General features: G+C 42.4%; 1 protein-coding gene across 10 annotated transcripts in view; it reads right to left on the bottom strand.

Moving 5' to 3' along the window:
- The window catches only part of ZNF521 (zinc finger protein 521), a 293,634-nt gene that overhangs the window by 253,779 nt on the left and 18,873 nt on the right, over positions 1-20,982 (bottom strand). For 7 of the 10 annotated variants that reach the window (XM_081919941.1, XM_081919942.1, XM_081919943.1 and 4 more), the window contains 2 exons: positions 14,146-14,202; positions 5,505-5,684 (listed from right to left, as the gene is read on the bottom strand). Coding sequence is in view for 9 of the 10 variants with exons in the window: in XM_081919942.1 (XP_081776068.1) it covers positions 5,505-5,684; positions 14,146-14,202 (237 nt within the window). In the remaining variant the exon portion in view is untranslated. The remainder of the gene's footprint in view (positions 1-5,504; positions 5,685-14,145; positions 14,203-20,982) is intronic. The other 3 variants (XM_081919946.1, XM_081919949.1, XM_081919944.1) reach the window with 2 other exon arrangements.

Genomic DNA, 20,982 nt, shown 5'->3' with positions numbered 1-20,982 from the left:
GATGTCTGCATATATATTCTTATCAGCATTTTAATTAGAAGTGCTTATAACTTTTTTTGGGGGGGTCGTGCGGCCCAATGCTAACCCCAGATGGATATTATGCACATTTAAAACAAAAATGAGCAAGACTTGCTTCCCTTACAGTCATAATCCAAAATCTTACAGGACTGTGCTCTATGGGAGCAGAGGCTGTTTTATTATCTCCGACACTGGGGAATATTTTGAGCACTCAGTATACACCAGAGCCACTGGATGGAGCCTTTATGTTTGAATTAGGGTTTCAGCCACAAGCCACTGAAACCCACAGGAACACAGCACAATCTTACACAAGTCCAGCCAGAAGCAAGGCACAATGTGATGTACTCCCAGGTTAGTCTGCACAGAACTGTTGCCTTAAATCAGGCGTGGGCCTTCGTTTGCAAACTTTAATCCTCAACTCCAATTTGGTCTGACTGGAAACCATGACAGGAGCATAATTACTAACTGTAGCTCAGTGATAGAGCAATTGGGATTGGGGTATTGGGATTGGGGTTTTTCTTGGGGTGGGCATTGCTGTTATCAATATATTTTTTTCTATCTTTAATTTTTAGATCTTATGACAATTTATTATTTATGCGGAAATAGTTCGGTTTGGTGGCATCTTCATTTGACATTTTATTATTGTTTTTATGTGTGCTGAAGCCACTCATAGAGGCTGGGGCAACCCAGCCAGTTGGGTGGGGTTTAAATAATAAAATTAGTATTATCTATAATCATTATTAACTATGAAAAGGCGGCATGAAAATGAAATCATGATAATGATTATGTTTTGCATGCAGAATGCCTCCAGTTCAATCCCTGGCATTTCCAGGTAGGGTTGCGAGGGACCCTAGAGAGCTGCTACCAGTCAGTGAAGACAATACTAACCTAGATGGGCTGAGTATAGCGCAGCTTCCTATGTTCCTATAATTGACAGAATTTCAGTCTGGATTCCACAATGTTCAGGAGAAGCAGCGACATAAGGCTATACTCTAGCACTGAAAACAAATTAATAGCTAGCATGCGCTTCCCCCACTCCACTCTTTGAATGCAGACCCTCTTCTTCTCCCTTTGCACCTTAGAGCCACATGACAAAAAGCCTCTCAGGCTCCCAAGTTTCCATCGCCATTTACAGTATAGTGCGAAGAAAGCTCTCTTACACACCCCAAGCCCATGTGCACACAACACATGGCTAGGGACACAGAAGCAAGTCAAATTAGCTTTTGCATTCTGAACTAGAATAAAGTTATTAGGTTAGGGCCTAAAAAGGTAAAGGGTAAAGGGACCCCTGACCATTAGGTCCAGTCGTGGCTGACTCTGGGGTTGCAGCGCTCATCTCACTTTATTGGCCGAGGGAGCTGGCGTACAGCTTCCGGGTCAAGTGGCCAGCATGACTAAGCCGCTTCTGGCAAACCAGAGCAGCACACGGAACGCCGTTTACCTTCCTGCCAGAGCGGTACCTATTTATCTACTTGCACTTTTGACGTGCTTTCGAACTGCTAGGTTGGCAGGAGCAGGGACCGAGAAACGGGAGCTCACCCTGTCGCAGGGATTTGAACCGCCTACCTTCGATCGGCAAGTCCTAGGCTCTGTGGTTTAACCCACAGCGCCACCCGCGTCCCAGGTTAGGGCCTACTTTGGCATTATTGACCATTCCACACCTTGGGAAAGATCAGTAATAGGCCACAGACTCATAGGTTTCTACTCCCCTCACGACTAAGAAAAAGAGAGATGGAAAGAAAAGATCCCATCTTTATCTGAATATGGGATTGCACCTGAGCCTCTATGAAAGAGGATTTGATTTTGTCGAGTCGCGGAAGTACGATCCCAGGAAGAAAAGTAGCACCAGAATATGATCTGAATTAGAACTTAACTGTGTCTGCAAAACAGGATCCTAAATCTATAAGAATGTTCCTTAAAAAAGCTTTTTCAGAAGTTTGCTATCTCTCCAAGCATCATAAAAATCAATACTTGCTAAAAGCAGCAACTATCCTTGGGCTCAGTAATACTTCATCAGTTTATATTTAGGTTACTGGGTCATATTTTCTTGACATTATTGTGCTTAACGTACACAAAACATGGTGCTGAAACTTCCAATAACTCAAAACTAAACTAAATATGAGAGGAATGAAAACATAGATTTAGCAGCCTAATTTACGGCACTATTCTGTGCACGTTTATTGGAAAGTAAGTCCTATTACACTCGTGGGGAATTATATATAGGATTGCGGCCTCAAGTACCCAATTTCACATTTGGGGCTGAAGCATGTTTTCTTCACTCGTTTTTTCATACACGGCCTGGTTCATACAATACAACAAGCCTCCTTCCTGGTCTTTTTACTCCAGTGCCATGCAGGCCAAGATTTTAGCCATACCATCCAAACCCCATGGGGGGGGGGGGAGGACTAGGGAGGAGAAAAGCAGCTGCGAGAAACTCTCCAGGGCTCTGCACATCTGTGTGGTTCCAATAAACCATAGTTTACCAGCTGGGGAAGTCTCTTCTAGTGCCCATTGCTAATTAGAAAAAATGAAACAACTAGAAAACTGTATAAGGGCATTATTTCATACCATATCCAGGACAAAACCATTTGCTATTTATTTTTTTCTAATATATCCCACCCTCTGAAACCAACACATAAAATGTTTTTGACTGATCCTGCAGACAGCATTAAAAACAAGCACACACATGAGATACTTTTAAGAAAATGGCATATTTGTATAATCCTTGTTTCAAGTGCAGGACACTGTACTTAATTTTGGATTATTTCAGGTGTGGCAGAGCACGAGGAACAATCTTGGTCCTTCGATGCAGAAAGAGGTTTTTAATTTTTTCCAAACCCTCCGTTTTATTTTGAATAGTTTTGATTTCTACCAGTCAACAATTTCTACAGCAACACTGAGACACCAGGCTTTTTAGGGGATTCAGTGCCTTTCTTTGAAAAACATTTCTTTTTAAATGTACTCAAGTGGCAGAGCCATTTTAACCCTCATTTAGCATGGCAAGTTCTGCCCTCCAGCATGACCTGGGGTGAAGTGGATCAGGAGCAGTGCTCCAGGAATTTCTCCTTTCGCTTCAGTTCCCTAGTTGCGCGATATTCAGTTCATGCTGCTTGCAGTCACTCAACTCAACACCCAGCTCCGGGTGAGATATGTCAGGGGATTACAAAGGGTCCGTCAAGGAAAAATGGAGGCAGCAATTTTTTATTTTTGTTTCTTCTTTTTGGTAGAAAAGGAGAAAGTTTACCAAACATAATGGTCAAATTGGGGGGGAGGGGTTTCCACCCACCGACACCAACACCTTGCCAGACATAAATAAGAATTGCCTAAAGGAGAGCATGACAAGTACATAAAAGGGCTGGAGTGAAACAGAAGGATTGATTTACCCAAACTTTGGTCAGAAGATGATTTAAAAGACCAAGAGCAAAAAGCAAAACAGAAGGCAACACACAGAAAATATATACTGTGATTGTCTGCAGCTTCAAATATAGGGCAGTGCAGGCAGTTCCCCGCACAGGATGCCAAGCTGAGGGGGCGCCAAACTGAGAAGATGCACAATCAAGGCCGTCTTACCCATAGGCGCTAGAGGTGCGGGGCACCCGGGCACCGGGCTTTCAGGGGCGCCAGGCCGAGAGTCCAGGGACCAAGAGTTGAGTCCAGGGAAGAGCCCACCTGTCGGTCAGAGCGCCGCGGCGGGCTCCTCTGCTGCTGGCAGATCTGCGCCACAAGTTCAGGGGCGAACGAGCCAGTGAGATGCTGAGGCAGCCAGCCGGCTCCACCCTCCTTTGCACCTGGGACTGAGCAGCCTGGGGGGGGGGCGCCAGGCAGATCTTTGCACCCCGGCACCGCATACGCTTAGGACAGCCCTGTACACAATTGAGAAGATCCATTTGGGGATGCCAAATTTTGGCATCACACAGTGTGCCATATTATGAGAGATTTCCCCCTTAAATATGTTTGTTCTGTTTCTCTATTCACCATGAATTAGCTTCAATACCAGATTATACATATGAACATACAAGGCTACCTTATGAATATAAGCATTCCCAGACAGCTTCATCTACTCTGACTGAAGGCAGCTCTCAGAGTCTAAGGATTCTCTCCAGGGTCTTTCCCCAGCCTTGTTATCAGAGACTGCTTTTTAACTGCATGTACTTTGGACCTTCTGCATTCAAAGCATGTATTCTGCTGCTGAGCTACAGCCTGCTTTATACATACAAGTATGCAATCTTGTGTGGCTGTTTTGGCTAAAGAGCTAAAGGTGCCAGTAAATGCACACAAATAATACTGCAAAATGCTTATCTGCTTCCCTTAATTGCAAAAGCACACGTCTCATACATTTTTCTCTACAGAAATAGCTAACTGCTGGCCGTGATGATTCCTGTGATCTGAACTCAGAAGGTTTAGGCCAATCTGAATAACATTCACAAGTAAATGAAGAAACCATGGGGAATTGTGTAAAAAATGTGTTTATTTTTGGATATAGTCTTATTATGGTAGGTAAAGGAGAATTTGCTTGCTTAGACCAAGGGACTGTTGCCAGTGCTGCACCACATATTTCTTCACGGCTGAAAAAATTACTTTGATTTCAAAAAACATGAATGTCTAATATCAACTGTTTTCTGGAGCTGCCCTGACCTGCATTCCTTTGGGTTGGAGTCCCTGGATTGGTCTTCAAGGATATAGGATGCATTGGTTTGCCCCTACATAATTCCTCATGCTTCTGAGGCCAAAAGATTTTTCAAGAAAGCTTCTCAACCAAAATGCTTCCTGTGGTTTACCACATGGGGTTATATGAGGTGGGTCTTCTCATCACCATCCCAGCATCCAAGTCCATATTCTGTTTAGTAAATTGCATTAGAAATTTACTTGGTTCTGTCAGTCCCAATCACTGCTAAGAAAACCCACTGAGAAAATGCACCTTTCTTTAGTGCCCAGACATTGCTCTAGACCACAGGCCCAAAAGTAAAACACCAAACAGCATCTTTGTCCACAGTGTTACAACTGGATAGGAGTAGGTTCATGAGGCTACTGTGACCAGCACACTACAGTTATTGGTGTAATGTTTCACTACATCCACTGCAAATTCTATCAGCGATCGCCACACACCATTTCTGAAAACAGCATTTGGAGCCCTGAGTCTAAGTTTTCAAGGACCAGGTTGTACCCACGCCATTTTTTCTTACATCAAATTGCATAAGAGATGCTTGGAGAGGCAAGTAAGAAAAATCAGTTATAAAGAAATCTACAATGGTGTTTAATGGTCTGCCAGAATGATCCATGCTTCCTTAGAACCTGAATGGAACCCATTCACTGAAGAACAATGGAATCATTTCAGAAATGTGAACAAAATTACCTGAGCATCTTTAGCAGTAAAATAACAGGGAAGGGGGAAATGGGGGCGGGAATAAGAGAGCGGTTCTGAAGAAGGGACCTGAAATCAGAAACAGAACAGTGGAAGGAGACACAAAGTGATAAGTATTGTTTACCTGTCAGTTGACATTGATTAATCTTGTGCTCTGTGATATCACTCAGTGACTCAAACACCTGGAGGCAGCTGTCACAGCTGTGCACAGCTTCTTCCTCTAACTCCTCCCCTTCTTCCGGCCTTTTCTTACAATCTATCAACTCTCCATCTTCTGTCTTGTCTTCTAGTTTACAGTTCAGATCTGAAAGAAAATAAAGACTGTGACTCCAGGGCTTTAAGAGATCCTTTAAAAAGAAGAAGATTCAGATTGGGTTTGTTGTTGTTTAGGTTACTTAACAGGGGGGGGGGTATTTTTGCTCAAGCCTGCAGAACATGAACATAATACTAGCTTTTATAGCCACATAAACAGAGGAAGCATCCATCCTATCTTTTCTCAATGGTTTTTCTTCCCAAACAGTTACTCCCCCCTGCAAAAGCAGCACTTCCATTCGTCACAGTTAATTTTGTCAAGTTTAATATAACTATTGGGGGCTTTTCATCACTTGAATAATTTAAAAGAATAAATCCCTTCTACAATTCACCATTATATAACGAAAGGAAAGACAAAAAATGTACCAGTGAGTGAATTCAAGAGATTTTGTTTTAACTTTCAAAAAATGATAAAAGCTATCCAAGTCGTGAGAATGAAACTGTCTCATTTCCCTAACAAGCCAAATGATCAGATTATTTTATTTTATTGCCAACTAAAAATAAAAACATATGCCTTAAAATGAGAAGTCCTAAAGTTATTAAAACTGTCTGCTAATTAACCAAAGCTGTATTAACCCGCAGAGGATCACTAGCCCAAGAGACCCTGTTTCCATCATTATAAATCGTAACTGGTATAGTGAGGATCAAACTGATAATCTAATTCCAGGACAGTAATGATGAGCCCAACAATAGGTTCTAACATTTTGTAACCGGTTCACACAAATCCCTTGTAGAAAGTGAAATCTAATAATCATCCAGCACAACTGCAGCTTTGTATAGCGCAAAAGGTAAAGGTAAAGGTACCCCTGCCTGTATGGGCCAGTGATGACCGACTCTGGGGTTGCGTGCTCATCTCGCTCAAGAGGCCGGGAGCCAGCGCTGTCCGAAGACACTTCCGGGTCACGTGGCCAGCGTGACGAAGTGGCATCTGGCGAGCCAGCACCAGCGCAGCACACGGAATTGCCGTTTACCTTCCCGCCGGAGTGGTACCTATTTATCTACTTGCACTTAGGGGTGCTTTCGAACTGCTAGGTGGGCAGAAGCTGGGACCGAACGATGGGAGCTCACCCCGCTGCGGGGACTCGAACCGCCGACCTTTCGATCGGCAGTTCCTAGGCTCTGTGGTTTAACCCACAGTGCCACCCGCGTCCCCAGCGCAAAAGGGACAAGCAAGTTTAAGACTTTAAAAAGATCATAATTGAAGAGAGCTTCTTGTGAACTTTCAGAAGATTACCCATGCCAAAAAGGCTTGAAAACATAGTACTGAAAAGCTAAGAGCTCTATCTAGTTCACCAGGTATTAAAAATATCTTTTTTTTTCCCTTCAGATACTAGGAGCTGTATCTTTCTATCAACCTTCCTCCAAAAGTAGAAAGCCATGATCAAGGTTGCATATATATAGTCCCCTGGGCCTATAAGAAATCTGATAAATTTCCTCCTGCCCACTGGAAAACAAACACCTGACTGGAGCAAAAAGAGACCTGAGAGAGGAACTTGAGAAGAGGTGGAGGTGCAGAACCTAAAACTGACTCGGGTGGAAGCTCTGCATCCACTGAAACTCAACATTTGTTCAGATGCAGCAGCAGTTTCTCCTACAGAGGTTAGCATAGCAATAAACCTCAGTTCAGTCTGATGGCAGGACTGGAGACATCAAGAAAGCTTCCCCTCTAGAGACCATCATTTTCCCACTAAGCTGTATGGGGAAAGAGAATGGGTTTGCCAGCACAGGAAGGCAGGAACACATCAACATCTTCTCCCTAGGAAGTTGCGAGAGAGTGCTCTCCTCAACAGTTTGCCTGATAAGAGAGCACCCTCTTTGGCCGCAAAAATTAACCGATTGATCAAGCTCCATTAAGTACTATGGAAGAGAAGAGACCCCCCCCCCAAATTGCAGATGACCCTCTTCATCCTTAAAACTCAATAAAGGAAATGTGGTTTCATACCTGGAATTATGTAAACAGTGGAAAAATCTGTATGAGGAACCAAGAAACCCAAATGGCAAAGTGATTGTACATGTGTAAACACTGTGTCTGAATATTGGTATATGTTTAGTCTGCATGTGTGAATGAGGTGCAGAAGTTAATGTGTTTGTATAAAGACATATTTCAAGTTCTAGGTTGTGTATGTGAATGGCATGTAAAAGTATGATCCTTTGTGTTTTTGGTATGGTGGCACCTATATTTGGCAAGTATTATGAATATGTCGTCTACTAACAAGCAGCTTATACATGTTAAATGCATATGGAAAGCTCCCTTTAAAATCCCTTTGGAAAGTGTGTGTGGTAATTAAGGCTGCCATAGTACATGGGAAAGCAACTCAGTTACAAAAGGTGCTCACATTCCACCAGTAGTAAGGCACAATCCACCGTGCATCATTCTCTAGTCAAATATTGACTACATATACACTCTTTAGGAAACTGTGATTGACAGTGAGTCCCCATGGTATAATACATGCAGTATACACATAATTTAAAAATGAATATGACTCTCATAAGAAGCAGTCCTGGTATAGAAGTAGTATACTGGCATGTACCAGCTAATTTCCATATTGTTTCATTTGGATCTTACATTACCCCAGAACAACACATGCTGATTGAAGAGAAAAGCCCCTTTAAACTCCCTTTAACACACTGCTTGGATCCCAAACTTACTTGTAAGTACATTCCCAACCTTTACATCTACCTTAGCCTAGCAGTTAAAAATACCGCTAGGTTATAAGCAGCTGAGGAAAAGAAATAATTGTCTTAACTGTTGCAAACTGACCCCGACATCATTAAACACTTGTTGGAAGGCAGCATGTGCACAATGCATACTATTAGATGTTCAGCTCAAGCTCCCAGTTTCATCTCATAAAACTGACAGCACTCGGGGAAATGCAGGCACTGGGTCTGAATTTTAACACGACTATTTAAATGCTGCACATAAAGTTTACAGACCTGTTTGTTTTAAAATAAGGGTAGAGTCTGACTCTGCTTTAAGTAGCATGCTAGAGGGGAGAAAGAGATGCAACAACGCTCAGCACTTATTATTCATGAATGCTGGCCCTTAACAAGAATCCAATAGAATAACAGACAGGTGCGCGCACAGAGCTTAGGATACAAAACGTGAAAAACTGCTTATGACAATGCGTTTTACAAAAATAGAACCAACTATTAATGTTAGAATTATTTTTTCAAATTACATAATGGGAGTCGCTGTGGGGGAGAGGGAAGACTTGCTTCCATTTATGCATTCACAAATACAAACCTACTGGGACGGGAGTCAGGCAACTTAGTCCCTTCTGCTGCAACTTCAGAATGCATGCTCTAGCAAAATGCTACGGTAGTTTTTAGGTCAACTCTTAAGGGGGAAAACCTGCGAGACCTGGGTTCGGTCACAGCCTCTGTGTAATGAGTTGTGGCAGCCTCTGCCACTCTGCCTCTCTTGATGCATATATTTCTACCACTGTCTCTCTCTCCCCCCCCCCCCATAAAGACCTCTCCATTTTAAAACAAAGCCACAGATACTTGGAAGCTGCTGAATGGTTTTAGAAATGGCAGGTAGAACCATAGTCTACATTACGTATGGCAACACACATTTATTACGGCTAGGTTTTGATGAAGCATTGGCTCAGTGGCAACCCTAACTATTGGTTGGCTCCACCAATATATTCCAAGCCTTTCACACTAGTTAATGACTTCCCATAGTTGTATCTTCTGGGAACACTGCTCATTCAACATCTCAATCTGGATGTACAGAAAATAGCCACATGCTTCCATTCCCACCACCCAGTAACCATACAGACTACAAACTACAGTTTAAAAAAATATACCTGAAGGAGTATACCTGAAGGAGCATCTCCACCCCCATCGTTCAGCCTGGGCACTGAGATCCAGTGCCGAGGACCTTCTGGTGGTTCCCTCATTGCGAGAAGTGAGGTTACAGGGAACCAGACAGAGGGCCTTCTCGGTAGTGGAACGCCCTCCCTTCAGATGTGAAAGAAATAAGTAGCTATCTTATCTTTAAAAGACATCTGAAGGCAGCCCTGTTTAGGGAAGTTTTTAATATTTAATGCTGTATTGTTTTTAACATTTGATTGGAAGCCGCCCAGAGTGGCTGGGGCGGGGTATAAATAATAATAATAATAGGGTTTTTTAAAAAGAGTTCCACAATGCAAATTGTCTGCCAAGTACCCAATATCTAAACCCGTGGTTGCACACTCATATGATGGGCAGCAAACAAGAGAAAAAGCATAAACCGCAATCCCTGCTTTTCTCTTGGTCCCATCAGTATGATGGACTGGTGTATGGCCATCATCAGCCTGAAGTTTTATAGCATCTCCAAGCTTATACTGGTAGGTGTCACCTAACGTTATCAACATTTATTTTACACAGAGCTTGCCTTCCCACACTTTCTCTACATCAAATATCCACATGACTCCAAATCAGAAGTCCTACCAAATGAATTTTTTCTTTGATAACTGCAGAACTTGACATGAATTCTCTAGCTCACAGATGCATTTCAGATATCTGTGATATTAGAAACTTTTTCTCCTATCAAACATATGATAGACATGGGAAAATAAATGCACTGGGCCCACCTTTTCCAACAAGGGAAGGGGTGGAAAAGTTTTACAAGTACACAATCTCTGGAATGCTGTTATTGCTGGAGTCTGGATACAGAGAAAAAATTGGGACTGCTGGGTTTCAGATATTACTTAGACACACATGTCACCATCTCCTTGTGTATATGGGATGTATCCAACTAACTTTCACTGAGAGTAGACACAATGAAATTAATGGACTTAAGTTAGTCATGTTCATTCATTTCAATGGGTCAACTCTAAACAGGATTAGCACTGGATACAACTCATGGTATGGGTGGACAATCCGCTCATAGAAGCCTACAGCTGTGTGTGGATTGTCCATCACTGAATTGGATCTCCAGCATGAACTGCTGGAAGTTCAGGGTCTCAAACCACAATACACTAGTAAAGCTCAATACGTCAGCAAGTCTGTATATCACTGTCCCATCTGCAAGATCCCTTTATAAGATTACCTAATGCAAAAGGGGGGAAAGATTTGGCTCTGGAAGGAATTCTAACCATTAATATAGTACATAAATGAACTGCTGTTTTCTGTTCCTGATTATGTTAAATGTTATTTATAAATGGTATTTTCCCCATTACATTCGTGTCCTGGCAGGTGGCTTTCTCCTTCTCTTCCTTCTCCTCATAAGGGATGTTATTGCTGTAACTTGGTCTAATAAAACTACAACTTTGGAGGAAAATGAAAAACTGAAAAGGCTTAAAAGAGTTAGCAGCAATAAACCCATGGACTTCAATTAATTTCCAGTAAGAGATTGGTTTAAGGCCAACAAGCAGAAATTCTATTCTGTCCATGTAAAAATTAGGTTTCACCACATTTACTTTTTATAACCTATATAAAAGTCAAGTTTTAAAAAAGTAATGAATATCTAAAAGCCATCTCAGCAGACTGGCAAAGACAATCTGTATGCCTGAAACTCATCTTGAATATTTCTCTCCACGCAACAAGGATCCATAGCTGATCAAGAGCCTAAAATGTCAAACTACGAGGAAGAAAGCCCAGTTTCCAGTCCATTTGACTGCGTTTTAATGGACCTCCTTCCAAGCCACTTCTGCATGGAAAAGTGCTGGCAAAAGAAAGGAAAACTAAGAGATCATGTGGTTATAATTATGACCAGGAAAGGAATATTTCTGCAGTTCAGCGGTGAAGTAAAACTCTGTCGCTGTCTGCTCCCAATAGTGTCCATCGCAAAACAACTGCCTCATTAAATCTCTGCAGTAAGATTAATATGCCGTAGCTGCACTACATTTATAACTTGGTACTCCATAAAAAGCACATTTAATGGAAGGAGCCAGAGCTTTGATACAAAGATTTACTAGAAAAACTTCTAGCAGCATGTATGGGGCTTCTTACGCTGCTTTTGTGTGAAACAGCTGAATATTTTCTGTATCTGCTTGAAGGCTAAAAGTGTTGCAGCATACGAGGCACCCAAAAGCCGTAATAACAAACAAATCAATAATCAATAAAGACATTGGTAAATGTTTTTCAAAACTCCACGCACCTCACATGGTGTGAGCCCATGGGTGCTTTATTAAACAACATTCCAACATGAGTGACATTTTAGAAAAAGGCTACGGCTTAAGTTGTGCATAATCGGAAGAATCTCTAGAAATGAAGCTATTCGACTAACCTCAAATGAATCTCCCCATTTCAGGAGTAACCTTCCCCCCTTTTCTGCAGGGTATTCTCACACCCTGCCATGGTTTGCTTTAAACACTCTATAGTTTTTATCAGTTATTAGCATGTTTTTAATACGTATTCTGTTGGGAGCTGCACTAGAGTGGATGGGGAAACCCAGCCAGATGGCTGGGGTATACAGTTAATAAGAACTTATTATTATCAGTGCTAACCATGGTTTCTTTACTGGTTTAAAATATCACAGTACTGCTGTTCAATTAGAAGTGTCCTTAACTTTTGCCAATAGGTTATAAAATTGACCAAATGCTCCTGTAACCACGGTTTGCAAGCTCACTTTAAACACTGACTACAAGAGCAACTCTGGTTTGTGCCAATGTAGTTATAATACTATCATAACTATCTCCTAACCATGTTAATTAATTCATTATTTCAAAAGATTCAGAACAGTGTGCCTGCCCAAGATGTCCCATTGCTGCTGATGCTTCAAATAGTTACAATTGTTTTCTTCCACTTTATAAAATAGTAAAGGTGTATAATAATCAAAAGCAGAGGGCTTTTTGTTCAGGGAAAAACACAACATCTGAGATCTTCATAGGGGTGGAGATGTGATCTGTATGGAGTATTTTGAAATGCACTGAAATACCTGGCTGAGCTTTGCTTTTCCAGAAATAAATCCTTAAGTTGCCCTGCAGATGAGCCAGTGTAATGTTACAAGTTAGGCTATTACGCAAGCATGTCAATCAGCTACATATCCGTGCGATCATCCAAGATTTAATGGCAAACACCATTAAAAACTGACAAAGCAGGTCTAACATTTTGGGAAAACATGTTCCTTTCCTCACAACATATTTTCCAAACGCAGCCCACTAAAACATTAACAGGATTTCATTTCTCCAAAGTAGTTAGAGACATTTCCAGAAAAAAGTAGAAGAAAATTCCATATATGGTTCCATATTTTGTCACAAGCAGTCTTTTTTATGCGGGTGTCAAAGAAGGAAAATATAGTATATACAAGAGTCCAAAGAGTTAGACAGCACAAACAACAACAAAGAGATGAATCCACTTTACTAGAGATGAAAAATGTACTAATAATCAGTTTACCGCATATAATAAGCTTACATTACTATTAATCACCTTATAAAGGAATCCTTCAAACTAAAAGCTATACATTAGCTGCGATGGGAGGGGGGGCTTTTTAAGTCTAAGTAAAACACGATCAATGAAAGCAGAATTTCCCCTTAGGATTTTCTTGAGACCCTCATCTAAAGATCCATAAGCAAGTATCAATAGAGCATAGAGCATGATCATTTCGTTGAGCAAAAGCTATTTAATTATTACTTCGCAGAATAAGTAGTCAAATATACCAAAAGACTGAATCATTCCTTAAACTGTAAAAACCAAGTATATTTTTTTTCAGACCAGAAGCAAAAAAATAAAATAAAAAGGGAACCACTGTAACCAACAACATGCTATTAACCCCCTTATAGCTGTTCATTATAATGAACAGGTCAGATTTCCAACCTAAAATCTTGCTGGTTGAACTAAGGATTTAGCTACAAAACTCCCAGTGACTTAAATGTAGGGATCAGTGGCTGCTAAGAAATTCAACGGATTAAGATTTTAACTATACACTCGTTTATGAAAGCAACTAGCCTGTAGAGATACTGGCCACAATCCAGAAGCGTGCATGCGCCAGATCGGCAGGCACAAGCTAATTCCCATTTCAGTCCCTTCCTTCTGCCAAACTCCCACACCCTTTTCAAACTTCCGGAAGTTTTTTTAAAGTGGCCTGACAGATCTGCTGTGTGGGTGGGGAAGACATTGTGAGGGGAAGCAGGGCTACTGGAATATAAATGGGCCGAAAAAAATGGAATTGAGCTGAGGTCTGGTTCACAGCCTAACTGTCGTTTCATATGAAAAGTTTCTTTCAAAGAGCTGTGATTAGCTGGGAGCTAGTGTGGATTCCTGCTTACAAATAAGGCATCGTGGATATTAAAGGGTCCATATTTCCGGAAGACGGTCATCCATCCATCAAACCGAAGCCCTCTTGGTTGAGGGAAAGAGAGAGATCCTGGGAAGCTAGGAGGCCTTTGGGGAACAGAGAGAAATGGAAAGACGGGCTTTTTCTTCCTTCCAAATACTTGAGCTGGAGTTCAATCAGGTAAGAGTGGACTCAATATCTCTCACACTGTTCCAAGACAAGCAAAATAAATGTAGGAATTCAGCATTACCTGTCTGCACAGCTGACTGTCCCACACCTCCCTGGTCCTCCGATTCATTTTCTTCTACTGTCAAGGAAAGGTAAAAAACAAACAAACAAAACGAAAAATGATCCATTAGGTAAGTGCCTTATTTGTATTCCAAACACATATCGCTACCTTCCTTTCTTAAGGCCATCAATGTTCCCACTCCATGATAAATAAAAAGAAATTCTGCCTAACAAAAGATCTATTTGAAAAGGAGCCAGGCTTTAAACGGAATCTCAATGCATCTATTTGTCCATTGGATAAGTGGCTTTATGGGACAACTCAAAAAATGTTGTGCATCAGAAGCCAAATAAATCATTGCAGAAGGGAATCCGTCTTTGACTGTGTTCTTACTTGAAAAGCTCCACCAACCGTAGTAGCCCCTGTAAGCACAAGGGCAAGAGCATTCTTAAACCATCAATCTGGAATTTCACTACCACTTAAAAAATATCAAAAATAAAATAAAATCTATCAGAATCCTAATATCTAGGACTCTGAATACGAAAGTTATCTATCGAGTGTATTCATCATGACTGGGGAGTTGTGACTGCAGCTACCCTTGCCATTTTGACTGGGCTATGGTCAGTTGCACTGTAGCTATTCCTGTAATTTGCATTTGGCTGTAGCAACAGTGTCAGGCACTAGAGCAATTTGTAAGGGATGCGACTCAAGATAAAGGAGAATTGCCACTCTTTTTTTCTTTTTTTCTTTTAAAAAGACTCTCCCATCAAGCTCCAGCTCTAAATGGACAGGAGGAAGAGAACAGTCCTCTTCTCCCATTCCAAAGAGGTGACAATTTAAGGTTTAAGGAGTGGGGGCTTAAAAGTTTATCAAGCTTCTACTGAGGAGCAGTCTTAAAGTCTTGGCAAAAAATATAAACGCTTGCTTAGTTAGATATTTAAGTCTCACAGGCTGGATGTGATACTAGTAGGTATTTAATAAGACAAGGATTCCATAGAGGCATTATACATTAAGCGGTATTATTCCCTGGTACAACTTTTATGCTGCACTGTGATTTTAGCTACTCTATGGAAACAACCATTAAAAGAGAAATTGGGGGTGGAGTGGGATCTAATGGTAAGAGAATGATGTTGAGCAGATTGGGGAAACTCATACCTGAGGGCTAGAGATGTCCCTCCATACCTCTCTTTCTAGCCCTTGGGAGTCTTTTCCCAGGCCATGTCCCACTCCACCCCCTGCTCCATACATTCATTCTTTACGTACTGCCTCACTGGAATATGGGCTTGAACTGCGGTAATACCTCCTGCTTGCATGGATGCTGTGTGTGTGTGTACAGTAATGGACAGTGAAGTGATGCTAACCTGACCTCTTGACAGCTGAGTCTTTGCAGCTTACCAGGTGAAAGAGTTAGGGGGCGGGGCAGCAAGTTGGTTGGCATTGTGCAAATGCGCCTGCAGGAGCCCTGTTGCTTTTGCACAGTGCTGAACTCCCCACCACCTCGCCCCCCCCCCACTCTCTGCCCTGGTAAGCGGCAATGACTCAGTTTTCAGTGGGTCTGGTGAGCAGCAGTGTCTAACCACTGTCCACAACTGTGTCAACCACTAACTTTAGCATGGCTGGAGGCAACCTCCAATATAAAAGGTAAGAGTAACATCCATCATTCTGTCCACTTTTGCCTCTGGTCCAGCCCAGCACTGGCAGGCAGCCCCAGAAGGTTCTCCATGAGGGAACACAGCCCTTGTGCTGGAAAAGGTTCCCCAGCCAAGATGTAGAGCGTTGTAAAATATAATTAAGAAGATTTAGCCAGGGAGTTCCTGTCCTTGCCATTCTAACTCCCAGGATCCCACTTCAACCTGGGGCAGAGAAATCCCATTTATTTCAATCCCATTGCATAAGCATGCATGTGCACATGCACACACGCACACACTTTTGGCCTGGGTAGCTTCTGTTCAAATATTTTGGGGTTGTCGCTGCCTGCCACAGCCATAGGATTGCCATGCTGGAGGGAAGACGGCTGCAAGCTCTCTGAACCCATCCGCATCCACTACATCCATCCTTATCCGCCCCATCATTTTGAGAAATGTTAAAAGGAGCATCACAAAGAGCAGAAGTTGAGAGTACCACGAGAAAAAAAGATGGAAAAGAACTCAGATTGTTCGGGGGTGAGGTCTCCCCATAGCAAGTGAGTAGTGCAGGCACAGTCAATCTCTGTGTTAGCCATTTCCTGTTACCCTTTCTGAAAGGGCTGGGCAGTCTAGCAAGTCATTCAAAACTTCCCAAATCTCTTTGCCCATCCAAGAGATCTGGAGGAAGTGCAGAAAAGGCGGGTGAAGGGTGCCACTATGGTGGATTAAACTGTCTAGACTCCATCATAGCAAGATCAAGAGAAATGGAGCAGCCTGTGACGTTCAGAACCTAGTGGAGCTCTCTTCAACTTAGGGGTCCCTTCCCAGAGATGCAGGTGAGGGAAACCTCCCCCTGAGCCTACGTTGCTTCAAACTGGGATGACGCACAGAAGCCTTCCTTGCCCTGGGAGTTCCTCCCTTCACGCTGCACAAAATTAGACTCAAGCGGTGGGAAGCTCTAATAAGAGCATTCAAAAAATAGATGCTGTGCGTTTGTCAAGAACAGTGGTGACATTTTTGGCATGCTTGGAGCAGTCCCACTTAGAAGAGAATTTAGCCCATTTTATTCCAACAGAGTAAATATTCAGAAGTTCAGCAGGATCCAAAATTCACTTTGCTTCTACTTCTCTCCCACTGGTGGCTCCTGGGCACAACTAATTACTTATTTTAACTCTTTCTTGATCCACACTGTGATGATGAAACAGGGACAACAGTTGTTGCTGTTCTGCAAAATGTTTTGTAGTAGCTACTGGGCCAAATGTGTGGAAGCTGTTGGGTTTTTGGCCAGTAGGCACTGTGAGGCTCAACTCAGACATACTGACAGACCATGGTTTACTGTTATGAGAGAGAGGAGCTATGAGCCCAGTGCTTCTGCACATTTGCCTCCCCATCACTTTTTTGAGCACAAGGGGAAGGGAATTTAAAGTTTTCAGTTATCACAATTTGTAACAAAGCAGTTTCCTATTTCACCCAAGTATGGTTTTGAATGGAATGAAAAACTATGGACTGTTACAAACTATGGCTGAAAGCTTCAAATTTGTCTACCTGAGGGGCAGGCAATGTACCGTATTTTTTGCTCTATTAAGACACACTCTTCCCCTCCTAAAAAGTAAGGGGCAATGTGTGTGCGTCTTATGGAGTGAATGCAGGCGGGAGGTTCTGCTCAGCGCTCCCTTTAAAGAGCCGCGTGGAAGGGCAGCCCTTCTCCCTCCTCGGGGAAAAGCCCCCAAGAGCCGCACACATGCTCTGCGCTCTCTCTAAAGGGAGTGCGGCTCTTGGGGCAGCCTTCCTCCTGCTGCCCTCAAGAGGCTTCGAGTGGCTATCCCATAAGGGATCGCTTGCTGTTGTGGTTTCTGCCTTAGCCACGCGCTACCTCTTCCGGGCAGGGGGAGCCTTCATCCCGCTGCCCAGGAGGGGCTGCGCGCAGCTATTCCATAAGCCAGGACAGCAAGAGGCTATCCCAGAAGCCAGAGCCCTCTTGCTATTCTGGCTTATGGGATTCAGAACATTTTTTTTCTTCTTTTCCTCCTCCAAAAACTAGGTGCGTCTTATGGTCTGGTGCGAAGAATGCGGTAATTCCATGTATTGCTGGGCATCATTCTTGGCCACTGGCCATGCTGGCCAAAGCTGTAGTCCGGCTGCATCTGGAGGGTCCAATGTTGGCTCACCACTGGCCTAACTTAAGGCATGAATGAGGGCAAAGGAGAATATGAGGCTCACACTTGGCCGTTCTGTTAAAGGCATGATTTGTTATCTCCAAATCAGACCTAAGAGTTAGTATATTACTAGTGAGACAGCATTTCTCAGGGTGTCATTCTCCTTTTTGTCAAAGGTTCTGCTCTTTATGGTTTTCTAAAATAAATGAACAAAGCAAACTTTTGTTTATATTCTACAAGGAATTGTAGAATCAAACTATACTGCACACTGTACAGCAGAGCAACATAGGTTAGTTGAATCCCACTCATTATAATGTCAAAGACTTGAGCGATATTATCTCTAATTTAGGTAAATATTTTAAAAATACTTCGGTGCCGTTCTGATTTCTATTGTTTGCAACAAATATAAGGTTCAACCTATAAGGCGATAGGAAATCTCTCTTATTAAGTACTGTAGATACAAAGTTTGGCCAAGATGTCTGTTCAGACATTATCCTACGTGATAATTTTGAAAAAGCTCCCCCAAAAGATAATGCCACAATGTTTGATATAAAACCTCTTCAAAAGGCCCAAACTGCAAAAATGAGCTTAGCAGTTAGCTTGACAACGCCACAATTTTTTAATAATAGCTGCTGTGGTTTTCGTATCCTGCCTGTGGTGACGGATGTGGGTTAGGTAGCAATTGTTAAGATCTTGTTAACCTTTGTCCGTACTTCCAAATTTGGCTGCTGGAAAGTTACTGAAGCTAACCCTCAGGAACAGAGCACCAAGCATTGCAAAATATGGCTAGCTGCTACAGGTATGTTGTGCTGACTTCATCCTTGTGTTTATATGCTTCAGTGCATCTTCCTAAAATGGTTATGTCCTCCTCAAAACGAATAACAATTAAACCAGAGAAAGGCAGTGGGCTAGAAGAACTGATTCCTAAAGATAGATCAAGGGAAAATGTGGGGGCAGCATGAGCCGACAGCAGAACTATAAGTTTCAAAGGCAACAACACCAACACCTCTGTTATTCATTGTTCCCTTTTGAACTTAGAACTGCACAGCGCACCTGGCTAGAAAGGCACTCACGCTGTATTGCATGCATACACAGATACAGAAAAATGGTATGAGAGGGACTACTGTTCTTCTATTACTGTTTGTGTGTCCTTCAGGAAACACATTTTAAAAACTGTTAAGTGTGGACTATAATCAGTTTTCTCAGTTCCCTCGGTAAACAAACAAACAATACAATACACTTAATACTTGGCTGCACTGGAGCAATAGTTAACAGCCGCCTTGAACAACTTTGGAGACAAAAGACACAATTTTGCTAAATAAACAGAGAGAGAAAGAGAGAGAGTGCCCCAATGAAATCCAAATACTGCCAGCACTGGCCAACACTGCTAAACAATGAAACAGAATGTCTATAAGTAATTCAGTCCACAACAGTCAACTAATCACTAGCACCTGCTAATCAACCACACCAAAGGCTGCAGAGTGATAGGCCTTCATCCATCATACCATAATGCCATAAGTCTGCCTGAAGCCAAAAAATGGCTTTAGAATTCCAATGTGTTTCACTGCACACAAGATGGAAGTCAGCTGCGTGCTAAATAATTCCCCCCACTTTCCATCCAAAACAAAAGAATTGCAGTTTGCTCTCTTCTTTGCCCGAGATACTAACACAGGAAGAATTCCATCCAGTTTTCTGAAGGTCTTACAGCAAAGGTTTATAATCTGCAAGAATATGCAATACACTGTGACCTTAGAGGTGTTATCAGTGGAGCATCTTTCATATGTTGGCATGGGGTTAGTGGGGAGACACATACCCTGGGTCATGTGTTGCAGTTGTTGATTTTTCTACTTTTGAGTAGTCACTTCATGGCCTGGCACACTTTTCTGTGAATGGAGCAAGCACATGCCCTGATGCTTTGCCACCTCGCGCATTAAGACCACCACAAAGTTAGTGGCCTTTGTAAAATGAATTTCGTGCTCACTGTTTAGTACTGGTTGCTGTTGTTTCAATTTCTCATGCCTTATCTTATGAGATTAATCATATAAAAGCATTTCAGCACTAAGCAAATAATAAATAAGTAAAGCAGAATTAGTCCTATCAAAACACAAAGCATACTGAATCATCCTTAAGTTAAGTTTTCTTTAGCAGTGTTTCTTCAATCTCAATGAAAAAAATAAGTTTGCAAAATGTTATTGTGATAGTGCTGCTGCTACTGCCACCACTACTCAATGTTGGCTTAGTGCTGAAATGTAGATGGTGTCCTACAGGGCACAGAACAGGCAATTATCTCTTCCAAAACACACGGAACAAGGTTGGGGGAAAAGGAAGGAAAGTAGGTAGTTTGGGGATTAATGAAACAGAAGCAACGAAAGGCATACTGCACCAGACGTGCTTTGGGAAAGACAAAGGCAGAGAAAGTAATCGCAATGGAACAGGGTTGTAGGGAGAAGCCAACACCGTTCCTTGATTCTCTTTTGCAATACTACAGGCACAGTCAATGCACAGACCAGAGTTCTGGAGCCTGTACACACATAGCACAAAGGGGAGAAGAGCTTCAAAAGCTCAGGAATGCATGGTAGACATGTGCCAGGGAGCCATCACCGCTGCATGTTTCAGATGCCCCCCTTCCCTTTACTCTTTCTGCGTAGAGGAGCGAAGCACAACTGCCACTCAGAATGTGAATTAGTTCTTCTGTCGTGATCAGATATGCTTTTTTTATCACTCCTGATACCTGTGGAGTACAGTAGCCCCAGTGCCCAAATCTGAACTGTAGCAGGTGAGAATGAGAAGGCCAATAATAGACTTGAAGCAGATTTCCGCAGCCCAGGAACAGTGTTGGCCTAGGATTCTTCAGCACCCAGTAACGCCTGCTTTGAGGAGGGTGCACCTCTCTCTCTCGCTTTCGGTTTCAGCGCTAGAGCAATAGTCTGGCAGACTGAACAGGTCTCCTGTGGAGCATGCTATGAAAGGGCCCCTCAGGGAGCAAGCTATGAAAATGGGATGGCCTCTAAACATGAGCAGGAATTTGATAAAGCCCAGGGAACAAAATTCATTATTCCTCCTTCATTTTATAACGACAT

The sequence above is a fragment of the Podarcis melisellensis genome, assembly GCF_964234715.1.
Source record: "Podarcis melisellensis genome assembly, chromosome: 7".
In the NCBI taxonomy this organism is placed as follows: Eukaryota; Metazoa; Chordata; class Lepidosauria; order Squamata; family Lacertidae; genus Podarcis; species Podarcis melisellensis.
The sequence above is the reverse complement of the archived record's forward strand: the minus strand, read 5'-3'. Positions and strand labels throughout refer to the sequence as shown.